The sequence below is a fragment of the Oncorhynchus kisutch genome, unplaced genomic scaffold (genome assembly GCF_002021735.2).
Source record: "Oncorhynchus kisutch isolate 150728-3 unplaced genomic scaffold, Okis_V2 scaffold4075, whole genome shotgun sequence".
NCBI classification, from domain to species: domain Eukaryota; kingdom Metazoa; phylum Chordata; class Actinopteri; order Salmoniformes; family Salmonidae; genus Oncorhynchus; species Oncorhynchus kisutch.
Window position 1 is genome coordinate 20,872 of NW_022266020.1, and position 16,629 is coordinate 37,500.

Consider the following 16,629-nt stretch of genomic DNA (forward strand, 5'->3'; position numbering starts at 1 on the left):
TAACCCTAATGCCTAACCCTAACCTAACCTTAACACTGATAACCCTAATGCCTAACCCTAACCTTAACACTGATAACCCTAATGCCTAACCCTAACCTTAACCTTAACACTGATAACCCTAATGCCTAACCCTAACCTTAACCTTAACACTGATAACCCTAATGCCTAACCCTAACCTTAACCTTAACACTGATAACCCTAATGCCTAACCCTAACCTTAACACTGATAACCCTAATGCCTAACCCTAACCTTAACACTGATAACCCTAATGCCTAACCCTAACCTTAACACTGATAACCCTAATGCCTAACCCTAACCTTAACACTGATAACCCTAATGCCTAACCCTAACCTTAACACTGATAACCCTAATGCCTAACCCTAACCTTAACACTGATAACCCTAATGCCTAACCCTAACCTTAACACTGATAACCCTAATGCCTAACCCTAACCTTAACACTGATAACCCTAATGCCTAACCCTAACCTTAACACTGATAACCCTAATGGCTAACCCTAACCTTAACACTGATAACCCTAATGCCTAACCCGAACCTTAACACTGATAACCCTAATGCCTAACCCTAACCTTAACACTGATAACCCTAATGCCTAACCCTAACCTTAACCTTAACACTGATAACCCTAATGCCTAACCTTAACCTTAACACTGATAACCCTAATGCCTAACCCTAACCTTAACCTTAACACTGATAACCCTAATGCCTAACCTTAAACTTAACACTGATAACCATAATGCCTAACCCTAACCTTAACCTTAACACTGATAACCCTAATGCCTAACCCTAACCTTAACACTGATAACCCTAATGCCTAACCCTAACCCTAACCTTAACACTGATAACCCTAATGCCTAACCCTAACCTTAACCTTAACACTGTAACCCTAATGCCTAACCCTAACCTTAACCTTAACACTGATAACCCTAATGCCTAACCCTAACCTTAACCTTAACACTGATAACCCTAATGCCTAACCCTAACCTTAACCTTAACACTGATAACCCTAATGCCTAACCCTAACCTTAACCTTAACACTGATAACCCTAATGCCTAACCCTGATCTTAACCTTAACACTGATAACCCTAATGCCTAACCCTAACCTTAACCTTAACACTGATAACCCTAATGCCTAACCCTAACCTTAACACTGATAACCCTAATGCCTAACCCTAACCTTAACCTTAACACTGATAACCCTAATGCCTAACCCTAACCTTAACCTTAACACTGATAACCCTAATGCCTAACCCTGATCTTAACCTTAACACTGATAACCCTAATGCCTAACCCTAACCTTAACCTTAACACTGATAACCCTAATGCCTAACCCTAACCCTAACCTTAACACTGATAACCCTAATGCCTAACCCTAACCTTAACCTTAACACTGATAACCCTAATGCCTAACCCTAACCTTAACCTTAACACTGATAACCCTAATGCCTAACCCTAAACCTTAACACTGATAACCCTAATGCCTAACCCTAACCTTAACCTTAACACCGATAACCCTAATGCCTAACCCTAACCTTAACACTGATAACCCTAATGCCTAACCCTAACCTTAACACTGATAACCCTAATGCCTAACCCTAACCCTAACCTTAACACTGATAACGCCTAATGCCTAACCCTAACCTTAACCTTAACACTGATAACCCTAATGCCTAACCCTAACCTTAACACTGATAACCCTAATGCCTAACCCTAACCTTAACCTTAACACTGATAACCCTAATGCCTAACCCTAACCTTAACCTTAACACTGATAACCCTAATGCCTAACCCTAACCTTAACACTGATAACCCTAATGCCTAAACCTAACCTTAACACTGATAACCCTAATGCCTAACCCTAACCTTAACACTGATAACCCTAATGCCTAACCCTAACCTTAACCTTAACACTGATAACCCTAATGCCTAACCCTAACCTTAACACTGATAACCCTAATGCCTAACCCTAACCTTAACCTTAACACTGATAACCCTAATGCCTAACCCTAACCTTAACCTTAACACTGATAACCCTAATGCCTAACCCTAACCTTAACCTTAACACTGATAACCCTAATGCCTAACCCTAACCTTAACCTTAACACTGATAACCCTAATGCCTAACCCTAACCTTAACCTTAACACTGATAACCCTAATGCCTAACCCTAACCTTAACACTGATAACCCTAATGCCTAACCCTAACCTTAACACTGATAACCCTAATGCCTAACCCTAACCTTAACACTGATAACCCTAATGCCTAACCCTAACCTTAACACTGATAACCCTAATGCCTAACCCTAACCTTAACACTGATAACCCTAATGCCTAACCCTAACCTTAACACTGATAACCCTAATGCCTAACCCTAACCTTAACACTGATAACCCTAATGCCTAACCCTAACCTTAACACTGATAACCCTAATGCCTAACCCTAACCTTAACACTGATAACCCTAATGCCTAACCCGAACCTTAACACTGATAACCCTAATGCCTAACCCTAACCTTAACACTGATAACCCTAATGCCTAACCCTAACCTTAACCTTAACACTGATAACCCTAATGCCTAACCTTAACCTTAACACTGATAACCCTAATGCCTAACCCTAACCTTAACCTTAACACTGATAACCCTAATGCCTAACCTTAACCTTAACACTGATAACCCTAATGCCTAACCTTAACCTTAACCTTAACACTGATAACCCTAATGCCTAACCCTAACCTTAACACTGATAACCCTAATGCCTAACCCTAACCCTAACCTTAACACTGATAACCCTAATGCCTAACCCTAACCTTAACCTTAACACTGTAACCCTAATGCCTAACCCTAACCTTAACCTTAACACTGATAACCCTAATGCCTAACCCTAACCTTAACCTTAACACTGATAACCCTAATGCCTAACCCTAACCTTAACCTTAACACTGATAACCCTAATGCCTAACCCTAACCTTAACCTTAACACTGATAACCCTAATGCCTAACCCTGATCTTAACCTTAACACTGATAACCCTAATGCCTAACCCTAACCTTAACCTTAACACTGATAACCCTAATGCCTAACCCTAACCTTAACACTGATAACCCTAATGCCTAACCCTAACCTTAACCTTAACACTGATAACCCTAATGCCTAACCCTAACCTTAACCTTAACACTGATAACCCTAATGCCTAACCCTGATCTTAACCTTAACACTGATAACCCTAATGCCTAACCCTAACCTTAACCTTAACACTGATAACCCTAATGCCTAACCCTAACCCTAACCTTAACACTGATAACCCTAATGCCTAACCCTAACCTTAACCTTAACACTGATAACCCTAATGCCTAACCCTAACCTTAACCTTAACACTGATAACCCTAATGCCTAACCCTAACCTTAACCTTAACCGATAACAATCCAACCTAACCTTAACACCGATAACCCTAATGCCTAACCCTAACCTTAACACCGATAACCCTAATGCCTAACCCTAACCTTAACACTGATAACCCTAATGCCTAACCCTAACCCTAACCTTAACACTGATAACCCTAATGCCTAACCCTAACCTTAACCTTAACACTGATAACCCTAATGCCTAACCCTAACCTTAACCTTAACACTGATAACCCTAATGCCTAACCCTAACCTTAACCTTAACACTGATAACCCTAATGCCTAACCCTAACCTTAACCTTAACACTGATAACCCTAATGCCTAACCCTAACCTTAACACTGATAACCCTAATGCCTAACCCTAACCCTAACCTTAACACTGATAACCCTAATGCCTAACCCTAACCTTAACCTTAACACTGATAACCCTAATGCCTAACCCTAACCTTAACCTTAACACTGATAACCCTAATGCCTAACCCTAACCTTAACACTGATAACCCTAATGCCTAACCCTAACCTTAACACTGATAACCCTAATGCCTAACCCTAACCTTAACCGTAACACTGATAACCCTAATGCCTAACCCTAACCTTAACCTTAACACTGATAACCCTAATGCCTAACCCTAACCTTAACACTGATAACCCTAATGCCTAACCCTAACACTGATAACCCTAATGCCTAACCCTAACCTTAACACTGATAACCCTAATGCCTAACCCTAACCTTAACACTGATAACCCTAATGTCTAACCCTAACCTTAACCTTAACACTGATAACCCTAATGCCTAACCCTAACCTTAACCTTAACACTGATAACCCTAATGCCTAACCCTAACCTTAACCTTAACACTGATAACCCTAATGCCTAACCCTAACCTTAACACTGATAACCCTAATGCCTAACCCTAACCTTAACCTTAACACTGATAACCCTAATGCCTAACCCTAACCTTAACCTTAACACTGATAACCCTAATGCCTAACCCTAACCTTAACCTTAACACTGATAACCCTAATGCCTAACCCTAACCTTAACACTGATAACCCTAATGCCTAACCCTAACCCTAACCTTAACTACACTGATAACCCTAATGCCTAACCCTAACCCTAACCTTAACACTGATAACCCTAATGCCTAACCTTAACCTTAACACTGATAACCCTAATGCCTAACCCTAACCTTAACCTTAACACTGATAACCCTAATGCCTAACCCTAACCTTAACCTTAACACTGATAACCCTAATGCCTAACCCTAACCTTAACACTGATAACCCTAATGCCTAACCCTAACCTTAACCTTAACACTGATAACCCTAATGCCTAACCCTAACCTTAACCTTAACACTGATAACCCTAATGCCTAACCCTAACCTTAACCTTAACACTGATAACCCTAATGCCTAACCCTAACCTTAACACTGATAACCCTAATGCCTAACCCTAACCTTAACCTTAACACTGATAACCCTAATGCCTAACCCTAACCTTAACCTTAACACTGATAACCCTAATGCCTAACCCTAACCTTAACCTTAACACTGATAACCCTAATGCCTAACCCTGACCTTAACCTTAACACTGATAACCCTAATGCCTAACCCTGATCTTAAATGAAGCCGAAAAGCAAAAAAAGAAAACATGAATATTTGCCACAGATCCCATCTAGTGAAAATCTCTCAGTTCTGCCTCTAAGATTCCTGACAATAAACGTCAACCCGCTGGTGACACATTATCACTATAAGAAGAGAAGAAAAATGCCCAAAGAAATGACAGTTTAATCAAAAAGACGTCATATTTTCAAGACTTTCTTTCTCTGTTTCATGAACAAGGTTGTAACATGAAATGTGTTTCTAAAAGGTGAATGGCCATGAAGTCAAACGAGCCGCCCTGTATTCTGTCCAGATGACTTTCCATTCCCTCAGAGTGCACTACTTGAGACCAGGGCCCATAGAACTCTGGTCAAAAGTAGTGCACTATATATGGGAAAGGGTGCCGTTTGGGACACGGCCTTTGTGTGAGAGCAGCAGGGATATTCACAGACAGCAGATCTGTGAACATTCCTCAACTCCCTCCCGACCGCTGGAACATTTCACAGAGATAAGATTCACACACAGCTGGTTAATGGTTGTTATTGTGTTGGAACTTATCCCTGACCGTGAAAACGACAACAGAGTCTCACTATCTTTCTCTCTCTTACACACACACACACACACACACACACACAAACGCGCACGCGCACACACGCACGCACACACACACACACACACATCCCGAGGGGAGTCCAGGAAATTCCACCCCGATCCGAGAAGTTCACAACGCCAGCCGACCAGGCTAGGGCAACCCCCCCACCCTCACCCCACAGAGGTGTAACTACCCTATCGTCCCACAGGGCCAGTCTGTCCCCCTAATTCAGGAAAGTGAAACTGCCTGCCGAGGGGACCAGGGAACCGGGGGGCAGAGGAGGGGCGCGGGAGTCTCCAGACTTCACAGGCGCCTCCTTCACGGTGGCTGAGAGCGATGGGGACAAAAGTCCATCAAATAAAACCCCGGGTCCTCATTTTATGACCCCACTCTCCACTCACCACGACACACACTGGCCTTTCTTACTTCAGCTTTGATACTCCTTCTGTCTGATATACTGACTGGCGTCGTGACGACCATCGCGGGGGAGTTTGACTTTGGAGCTCAATAGCAACCATGTCAATACCTAGAACTACCTAGATGACCAGTCTTATCTTCACCTGCATTCAGTCAGTCCTGTGGGTGTTTTAATACGTCCTAAACGACGCCGCGTCTCTGATTTCAACAACTACGGGGAAGAGACGTGAGGAAAACACATTTCAATAGAGGGAGAGGTATACACTTAAATTTTAGCAGACGGTCTTATCCAGAGCGACATACAGGAGCAATTAGGGTTATGGGCCTTGCTCACGGGCACATGGACAGATTCTTCACCTAGTCCGCTCGGGGACTTGACCCAGCAACCTTTCAGGCTTAACCACTAGGCTACCTGCCGCCCTCTATAGACAGAGTAGGGCTGGAAGTCAATGCGTTTCTATGCTGATTAGGGAGGGTAACAACTGTCAGTCTGAACAGAGAGCCAGTACCTCCTGTGGCCCTTCTCTGTTGACTCCTTGATGAAAGGTGACACAGCGAGGGTCATCCCATTGAATACCAACTCACGCACACACACACACACACACACACACACACACACACACACACACACACACACACACACACACACACACACACACACACACACACACACACACACACACACACACACACACACACACAGAGATCAAGGAACTAGCTTGTTTAAGATTTTAGGTAATTACAGAATGGAGGTTAATGGGAGGATGATCTTGACAAACACAAAGCTTCTTAGTGTCCTGCTGGATTAGTTTGGGGTTGTTTTGGTTAGTTTGGATTTGTTTGGGGTAGTTTGGGTTCATTTGGGTTAGTTTGATTTAGTTTGGTTTAGTTTAGTTCGTTTGGTTTAGTTGGGATAGTTTGGGGTAATTTGGTTTAGTTTGGGATAGTTTGGGATAGTTTGCATTAGTTTGCGGTAGGTTATGGGGATCATGGCCAATAGCTGGCTTGTTTTTAATTTAACCAATGAAACCAGGGGGAGAGAAATGAGAAAGCAGCGACATACTATTCCCTTTTATGGACAATGATATGAGGAAGTGATGTTGTGTGTATGTCTGTATGTGTGTGTGTGCGTGTGTGTGCGTGTGTTCAGGATCAGTCCTGAGGAAGAAGGGCCAGCCACGTGAACAGCAAGCCCTTCATTTGGACATAAAAGCTATCTTTCCTTGCCTTGGGCTCTCCATAAAGGGCTTGATAAAAAAGACAGGTGCCTTTTCATTAGAAGAGAAGAGAGAGACTTTCACACCCCAGGCTATAAGGAGCTCGGAGTTGGAGGACAGGTAGGAAAAACTCAACTGGGGTTGGAAAAGTTCTGAAGAATTAGGGGATTTTTGGGTGTGAAAGAGTGGAAGAGGAAGAGGAGGGATGAACTTACTCTCTTTCTCTGTGGGGAGATCTCCAGTCTCATCAGGGCACACTTGTTGAGGGTGTTCAGTCTCCTGTAAACAGATACAGATACACAATCAGATACATAACACACACACACACACTTCGATGAGTCCTAGCAAAAGCCCCAACAACAAGCCTCTGACAGAGACAAACTCCTGAGAGAGAAAAGACAGGAAGAGAGTGAGAGAGGAAGAGAGTGGAGAGAGAAGAAGAGAGAGAGAATAAGAGAGAGAGAGGAAGAGAGTGAGAGGAGAGAGAGAGAGAGAGAGAGAGAGAGAGAGAGAGAGAGAGAGAGAGGAAGAGAGGAAGAGAGTGAGAGAGAGAGAGGGAGCGAGAGAGAGAGTAGAGAGAGAGGAAGAGAGTGGAGAGAGAGAATAAGAGAGAGAGAATAAGAGAGAGAGAGGAAGAGAGTGAGAGGAGAGAGAAGAGAGAGAATAAGAGAGAGAGAGGGAAGAGAGGAAGAGAGTGAGAGAGAGAAGAAGAGAGAGAGAATAAGAGAGAGGAAAGAGAGTGAGAGAGAGAGAGAGAGAGAGAGAGAGAGAGAGAGAGAGAGAGAGAGAGAGAGAGAGAGAGAAGGAAGAGAGGAAGAGAGGAAGAGAGAGAGAGGGAGCGAGAGAGAGAGAGAGAGATGAGAGAGTGAGAGAAAATAAGAGAGAGAAATAAAGAGAGAGAGGAAGGAGTGAGAGGAGAGAGAGAGAGAGAGAGAGAATAAGAGAGAGAGAGGAAGAGAGGAAGAGAGTGAGAGAGAGAAGAAGAGAGAGAGAAGAAGAGAGAGAGAGGAAGAGAGTGAGAGGAGAGAGTGAGAGGAGAGAGAGAGAGAGAATAGAGAGAGAGAGGAAGAGAGGAGAGAGTGAGAGAGAGAAGAAGAGAGAGAGAATAAGAGAGAGAGAGGAAGAGAGTGAGAGGATAGAGTGAGAGGAGAGAGAGAGAGNCCAGCCACGTGAACAGCAAGCCCTTCATTTGGACATAAAAGCTATCTTTCCTTTGCCTTGGGGCTCTCCATAAAGGGCTTGATAAAAAAGACAGGTGCCTTTTCATTAGAAGAGAAGAGAGAGACTTTCACACCCCAGGCTATAAGGAGCTCGGAGTTGGAGGACAGGTAGAAAAAACTCAACTGGGGTTGGAAAAGTTTCTGAAGAATTAGGGGATTTTTGGGTGTGAAAGGAGTGGAAGAGGAAGAGGAGGATGAAACTTACTCTCTTTCTCTGTGGGGAGATCTCCAGTCTCATCAGGGCACACTTGTTGAGGGTGTTCAGTCTCCTGTAAAAACAGATACAGATACACAATCAGATTTACATAAACACACACACACACACTTTTCGATGAGTCCTAGCAAAAGCCCCAACAACAAGCTGACTCTGACAGAGACAAAACTCCTGAGAGAGAAAAGACAGGAAGAGAGTGAGAGAGGAAGAGAGAGTGAGAGAGAAAGAAGAGAGAGAAATAAGAGAGAGAGAGGAAGAGAGTGAGAGGAGAGAGAGAGAGAGGAGGAGAGAGAGAGAGAGAGAGAGAGAGAGGAGGAAGAGAGGAAGAGAGTGAGAGAGAGAGAGGAGCGAGAGAGAGAGAGAGAGAAGAGAGAAGAGAGGAGAAGAAGAATAAGAGAGAGAGAATAAGAGAGAGAGAGGAAGAGAGTGAGAGGAGAGAGAGAGAGAGAGAATAAGAGAGAGAGAGGAAGAGAGGAAGAGAGTGAGAGAGAGAAGAAGAGAGAGAGAATAAGAGAGAAAGAGAGTGAGGAGGAAGAGAGAGAGAGAGAGAGAGAGAGAGAGAGAGAGAGAGAGAGAGAGAGGAGAGGAGAGGAAGAGAGGAAGAGAGTGAAGGAGAGAGAGAGAGGAGCGAGAGAGAGAGAGAGAGAGGAAGAGAGTGAGAGAGAGAATAAGAGAGAGAGAAAGAGAGAGAGAGAAGAGAGTGAGAGGAGAGAGAGAGAGAGAGAGAGAATAAGAGAGAGAGAGGAAGAGAGGAGAGAGTGAGAGAGAGAAGAAGAGAGAGAGAGAAAGAGACGAGAGAAGAGAGTGAGAGGAGAGAGTGAGAGGAGAGAGAGAGAGAGAATAAGAGAGAGAGAGGAAGAGAGGAAGAGAGTGAGAGAGAGAAGAAGAGAGAGAGAATAAGAGAGAGAGAGGAAGAGAGTGAGAGGAGAGAGTGAGAGGAGAGAGAGAGAGGAGATAGAGAGAGAGAGAGAGAGAGAGAGAGAGAGAGAGAGAGAGAGAGAGAGAGAGGAAGAGAGAGAGCGAGAGAGAGAGAGAGAGAGAGAGAGGGGGAGAGAGAGCGAGAGAGAGAGGGGGGGTGAGCAGACAAACTCCTGAGAGAAAAGACAGGAAGAGAGAGAGAGAGGAAGAGAGTGAGAGAGAGAAGAGAGAGAGAAGAAGAGAGAGAGAGGAAGAGAGTGAGAGAGAGAGGAGAGAGAGAGAGAGAGGAAGAGAGAGAGAGAAAGAGAGAGAGAGAGAGAGAGAGAGAGAGAGAGAGGAGAGAGAGAGAGAGGGGGGGGGTGAGCAGCTAATGAGGCGCTGAAGGATAAGCCGGGATAAGAGGGGAAGAAGAGAAGGAATGAAAAGAGAGAGAAATCAGCTAGATTGGCGACAACAAGACGACAAAGGGGGAGGGGGGGGGGCTTATCCCGCTGGACACCTGGCGAGGGGGTGGGGTGTAGTAGTATTCGTAGTGTGTGTGTGTGCTCTCCACTCTGAAGAGCTCTGAAAGCAGATCATGTGACAATGGAGGGAGGAAGGGGTTGAGAAAGGGAAGGATAGAGGGAGGGATGGAGAGAGAGGGATTGAGGAAGGGGTTGAGAAAGGGAAGGATAGAGGGAGGGATGGAGAGAGAGGGATTGAGGAAGGGGGTTGAGAGGCTCGAATGGAGAGATGACTTCTGAAGCCTTGCTTCAATACACTATTCCCTATTTAGTGCACTGCTTTTGACCAGGACCCAAATTCTGGTCAAATGTAGTGCACTATACAGGGAATAGGGTGCCATTTGGGACGTAACCTAGATCAACTGGAAAAGTCCACTCACTCCTGATAAATCTGATCGATGCACTTTGAACTGTATTTAAATGCATGAAAGTTACTTCACCGGTCCCAGGAGTCAACTGTTCAGTAACAGAGGAGGCTGGTGAGGGGAGGGCTGCTCATAATAATGTCTGGAAGGGAGTCAATAGAATGGTATACTTTTAGCCCATCCTCCAATGGCGAACATAAAGATGGCAGAATTCACAGGCCAAGTCATTGTTTTAGCACTTTCCACTGACTGTCTAAAGTACGGCGCGCCACATGGTTCAATGTGCCACCAAAGCAGCTCTTTCTGTTTATCCAAAATGCAGGTGCCTTGAAGGTAAAATTGGGATAATGTATACTCTGCCAGTGACCATAAAAAATGAAAAGCTATGATAAATAAATCAACAAATAAATGATATAATAAAGGAAACAACAAAATAAAAATGAACCACAAAAGAACGGAGAGCTGTGTACGATGGGCAAACTTATCATTTGTGGTAAGTGCATGTGGGCCACCATCTTCATGCACCTCCGCTATTGAAAGTGACACCATAGGACCTTTACCACTGACATGACATTACATAACATGATAGATAGCCCTTTTAATGTTACCCACAACCCCTTGGGCCGAGAAGCCACCCAGGTGTGGCGAAAGGAGGGAATGATATAGATTTATTTTCTTTAAGAACAACAACAAGAACATAGCGTGACCGTGGAGACGGAGCGAGGGAGGGAATGTGGAGAGATAAGACAAGAGAGATGGAGAGAACAGGACAATGGTACAAACCTCTCTAATTGGAGAGAAGTAAACATTTACAGCCCCCACGGTGCATGTATCATACCTCATCACTTAGAGACAGAGAGAGAGAGAGGGGGGGGGGGAGAGAGGACAGAGAGAGGACAGAGAGGAGGAGAGAGAGGGAGGACAGAGAGAGGACAGAGAGGGAGGAGAGAGAGGGAGGACAGAGAGAGGACAGAGAGGGAGGAGAGAAGTAAACATTTACAGCCCCCACGGTGCATGTATCATACCTCATCACTTAGAGACAGAGAGAGAGAGGGGGGGGAGAGAGAGGACAGAGAAAGGAGAGAGAGGGAGGAGAGAGAGGGAGGACAGAGAGAGGACAGAGAGGGAGGAGAGAGAGGGAGGACAGAGAGGGAGGGGAGAGAGAGGGAGGAGAGAAGTAAACATTTACAGCCCCCACGGTGCATGTATCATACCTCATCACTTAGAGACAGAGAGAGAGGGGGGGGGGGGGAGAGAGAGGACAGAGAGAGGACAGAGAGGGAGGAGAGAGAGGGAGGACAGAGAGAGAGGACAGAGGGAGGACAGAGAGGGAGGGGAGAAGTAAACATTTACAGCCCCCACGGTGCATGTATCATACCTCATCACTTAGAGACAGAGAGAGAGGGGGGGGGGGAGAGGACAGAGAAAGGAGAGAGAGGGAGGAGAGAGAGGGAGGACAGAGAGAGGACAGAGAGGGAGGAAGAGAGGGAGGACAGAGAGAGGACAGAGAAAGGAGAGAGAGGGAGGAGAGAAGTAAACATTTACAGCCCCCACGGTGCATGTATCATACCTCATCACTTAGAGACAGAGAGAGAGAGAGGGAGGGGAGAGAGAGAGAGGACAGAGAGAGGACAGAGAGGGAGGAGAGAGAGGAGGACAGAGAGAGAGGACAGAGGGAGGACAGAGAGGGAGGAGAGAGAGGGAGGACAGAGAGAGAGGACAGAGGGAGGACAGAGAGGGAGGAGAGAGAGGGAGGACAGAGAGAGAGGACAGAGGGAGGACAGAGAGGGAGGAGAGAGAGGGAGGACAGAGAGAGAGGACAGAGGGAGGACAGAGAGGGAGGAGAGAGAGGGAGGACAGAGAGAGAGAGGACAGAGAGGGAGGATGTATGGAAAAGCTGAAGAGACAGAAGCATAATGAAAGAGAAAGAGGGAGAGAGGGAGGTACAGAGAGAGGCAGAGTTAAAGTTAGACAAAAGCAATGGATGCAGAGTGAAAGAGAAAGTAGGTGGGAGTCAGAAGAGAGATGGGGCCGAGGGAGAAAAGAGAGGCTTATCGCGTTCCTCTTTCATCTCAAACCCAACCTGCAGAGCATGCCATCTTTGAAGATATACTTTCTTCGCTATCTTCACTATGCCTTCCCCTATTGCAGAGAAGATGAACAGATAGACAGATTTAGAGAAGAAGAAAAAATAAATAGACAATGGAACATAAAAGTGGGTGAAGGTTGAGAAAGAGAGGAGGTGAGGAGGACATAGAGAGGTGAGGAGGACACAGAGAGGTGAGGAGGACATAGAGAGGTGAGGAGGACATAGAGAGGTGAGGAGGACACAGAGAGGTGAGGAGGACATAGAGAGGTGAGGAGGACATAGAGAGGTGAGGAGGGGAGAGAGAGGTGAGGAGGACATAGAGAGGTGAGGAGGACATAGAGAGGTGAGGAGGGGAGAGAGAGGTGAGGAGGACATAGAGAGGTGAGGAGGACACAGAGAGGTGAGGAGGACATAGATAGGTGAGGAGGGAAGAGAGGTGAGGAAGGAAGAGAGAGGAGAGGAGGGAAGAGAGAGGAGAGGAGGGAAGAGAGAGGAGACCTACAAGAATGCTCTACAGGTTCAGTTGTTGACTTCTGCAGAAGTGAGAGATGAAGAAAAAGAGAAGTGGAGGAGAAGTCTCACCTGCACAGAGCCTCGATGGCGTCTCGGTCCAGGAAATCATGGTCCCTGGTCACAGACACAATCTCAACGGGGAACAAGCCATCTGAAACCGAGAGAGAGAGAGAGAGAGAGAGAGAGAGAGAGCAAGAAGGAGGGAGGGAGGAAGAGAGAAATACATTTTTTTGATGTCTTTAACTGCACCAGTAAGCAGACACAATCCATTGCAAACTATGTAACTCTCTGTCAGACATTGGGTTACTGTCTTCACAAATGTCCACCTGTTCCTTTCCTCCCCCCACACACAACCCACACACATCCGACACACACCACAATGAAAGCTAAGAGGAAGTGGCGTCTTAGCCGGCCAAACAAACACAGCTGTACCATTCAGACCTGGGCAGCAGGGGGGTGAGTGTGGGCGGGGGACGACAGTAGAATGACAATAGGTACTCCTGCATTAAAGGAGTCCTCTGATTATCTCACTCTCTCTTCTCTATATCACTCTATTAAAGGGGCAAGTTGGGAAACTCACTTTATTAAAGGGGAAATCTGGGATTCAAACTCACTCTATTAAAGGGGAAATCTGGCATTCAAACTCACTCTAAAAAATGGCTGCCCTACTTTTAACCAGGGCCCGTACATTTCTGGTTAGAAGTAGTGCACTATAAATGGAATAGGGTGCCATTTGGGACGGAGACTGATGTCTGCTGGTGAAGATGTGAGTAAAAACGTGTGAAAGAAGAAGAGAGATCAATTATAAAGGAATGTATTGGACGGAGGCAAGAATGCAATGATAACCCTAGTCGGGGTATCCTACAGCTCCTAGCCTCCTAGCTACCTAGTCCGCCTCCCAATTGGCAGCCTATTCCATTTATACTGCACTACTTCTAACCAGAAACGTACGGGCCCTGGTTAAAAGTAGGGCGCCATTTTTTTGGGACGCAAGCCTAAGGGCCAACGGTGATAAGAAAACGTTGGCTTTTCTATTCACCTTCCACAAGCTGTACTGTGACAGTACTATCTGTCTGCCTTATCTGCTGTGGGGCAGGAGTCCCTTACAGCCAGAGATAATAGAACAGAGAATGTCCTGGGATAAAGACTGGGGGTAATGTGTCGTGTGTCAGCACGTATTCTGTCCTCATCAGAGTGACTTGGTATGAGTCAACATAGCTCATCACAAAGCTGTCGGATGGACGGTTTGGTGTGTGTGTACCTCTCTTTGTAATTGTGTGTGTGTGCGCCTCTGTGTGTGTGTGCTTCTCTCTCTCTCTGTGTGTGTGTGTGTGTGTGTGTGTGTGTGTGTGTGTGTGTGTGTGTGTGTGTGTGTGTGTGTGTGTGTGTGTGTGTGTGTGTGTGTGTGTGTGCGTGCGTGCGTGTGTCGGCTGTCACAAACAACCTTAATCACCTCTCCAAAAACATGGCGAACGTCCCAGTGTCTTGGTAGATAGAACACCCAGCACGGTTCAATGGCAATGACTATCGAACTGTTGACAAAGCTAGTTGTATCATGCTTTAAGGTCCCTCGGATTACATAAAAGGGTACTGGCTGTGTGGGCACGTCTTTAGGTTACGTATGAGGACACCTTATGGCTTCAGGGTTTTGGTAATTGTTTCACTTGTGTGTCTGCAACATCGAGGTTCACTGAGGCAAAACAAAAACACACCGCTGGCACCTCAGGAATGTGTGTGTGTGGTTGTGTGTGTGTGGTTGTGTGTGTGTGTGTGTGCGTGTGTGTGTGTGTGTGTGTGTGTGTGTGTGTGTGTGTGTGTGTGTGTGTGTGTGTGTGTGTGTGTGTGTGTGTGTGTGTGTGTGTGTGGCGCGCGTGTTTCTGCATAAGCAAGGCAACTTGGCGTGGAGGGGTGAATTAGCACTTCAAATGATAAAAGGATTGGAGGACCATGGAGATGGAAGGAAAGAGGACAGGAAGAGAGGAGTCTTGCGTGTCATTGGACTCTACAGTCTATAGAATGTTCTGGACTTCAGCTGTTGTTCAATAAAAATACCAACTTTGGAGAGGACGTCGACAGAACAGCCTGTCTTGTGTTTGTCCATTAAAATTAGCATAGCGAGTAAATTAGCTCAATTTAACATTAGAGGTTCAACATTTTAGGTCATGCCAGTCTGTCACATTGAGTTAGCCTGTAAAGAGAAGAGTCGGCAGACTGGAAGAAAATGAAGGGTGGGTTCTCTCTCTCTCTCTCTCCTTCTCTAAAATCAACCATGACTTCATCAGATGGCAAGATATGAACTGTGTAACGTTCATTTGCCCTGATGTTTGGTGAGAAAACAGCTCTCCTAAAGTTCACGTGACCAAGAAAATCTACCACCACCAGGATTTCACTGTTACTGTGACATTTTCACACGGTCTGTGGGAAAGGGGACATTGGCAACAAATCATAAAGCTCGGGCCAGTGATGATGTTAGCTTTTCCCATTCGCCTCGGTCATTCGCTTGTCACCCCCTTGTGCCAGGGACAGATCAGGCACAGCTGTGGACGGCTGTCGCAGGGGTTCTTAGGGGTCCTTACCTTCGTACAGCTGTGCGTACTGTGGGAAACCGGCAGCCCGGAGCCAGGTACACGCCTCTTTGGCCTCCATCTCTGCAAGGGAACAGAAAGACGACCTTTCAGATATAAAATCCCCTTTATTGGGTCAAAATCACTTACTACAGAAACACACTCAAAACCATCACTTCAGTCCTATAAATCAAACCAAATCATAGAGATCAAATCAAAGTTTATTGGTTGCGTACACAGTTTAGCAGATGTTACCGCGGGTGCAGAGAGATGCTTGTGTTGCTAGCTCCTAACAGCGGCTCAAAGCGTATCCGCTGATATGTAACACCACCTGGAGTAGACGCATGATTGGCTGCTGCTATGTAACACCACCTGGAGTAGACACATGATTGGCTGCTGATATGTAACACCACCTGGAGTAGACGCATGATTGGCTGATGATATGTAACACCACCTGGAGTAGACACATGATTGGCTGTAAGGGGTTTTTTCAGTGGTCAAAATGGGACCTGAAGTCTATCCACACAGTTCAGTCTGACACAGACCTCTTGACCCTCTTAGTCCCGGTCACTACCCTCTCACATGCTCCCCAAGACCCCAAAGCCACAGTTCACACCAGCCGTGTCAGCCGCTGACGCGCAGTGTGTGTGTGTGTGTGTGTGTGTACGTGTTACCACTGCGTCCCAAGCCCCCAGTAAGTGTCGCGGTGAAACGTTTATTTCCGCGTCACGTTTCCCGACCAACGTTTCCTTGAGAAGACCTGTCTTGTAACCCTTCAGTGTTTTTGGAGGTGTGGTGTTACATTTCCTAGGGAGCTGCTAAGTGCCGTCGATGGATGTCGCGGTGGGAGACATAGTGTGTCTGGAGGAGGCAGACTCCCCCATTAGCAGTAATAAGCCCCTTTAGATTCCACGTGCCAAATGGTCACCGTGCCCCACCCTCCACCATGTAGCCTCCAGTGGCCACACCCCTCAGTGTTCCTCACACACAAA

General features: G+C 45.9%; 1 protein-coding gene across 1 annotated transcript in view; it reads right to left on the bottom strand.

Moving 5' to 3' along the window:
- The window catches only part of LOC109876702 (rho GTPase-activating protein 7-like), a 158,094-nt gene that overhangs the window by 19,965 nt on the left and 121,500 nt on the right, over positions 1-16,629 (bottom strand). The window contains 3 exon segments of the mRNA XM_031822148.1: positions 8,677-8,740; positions 13,143-13,224; positions 15,650-15,721. Of these exon segments, the coding sequence (XP_031678008.1) occupies positions 8,677-8,740; positions 13,143-13,224; positions 15,650-15,721 (218 nt within the window).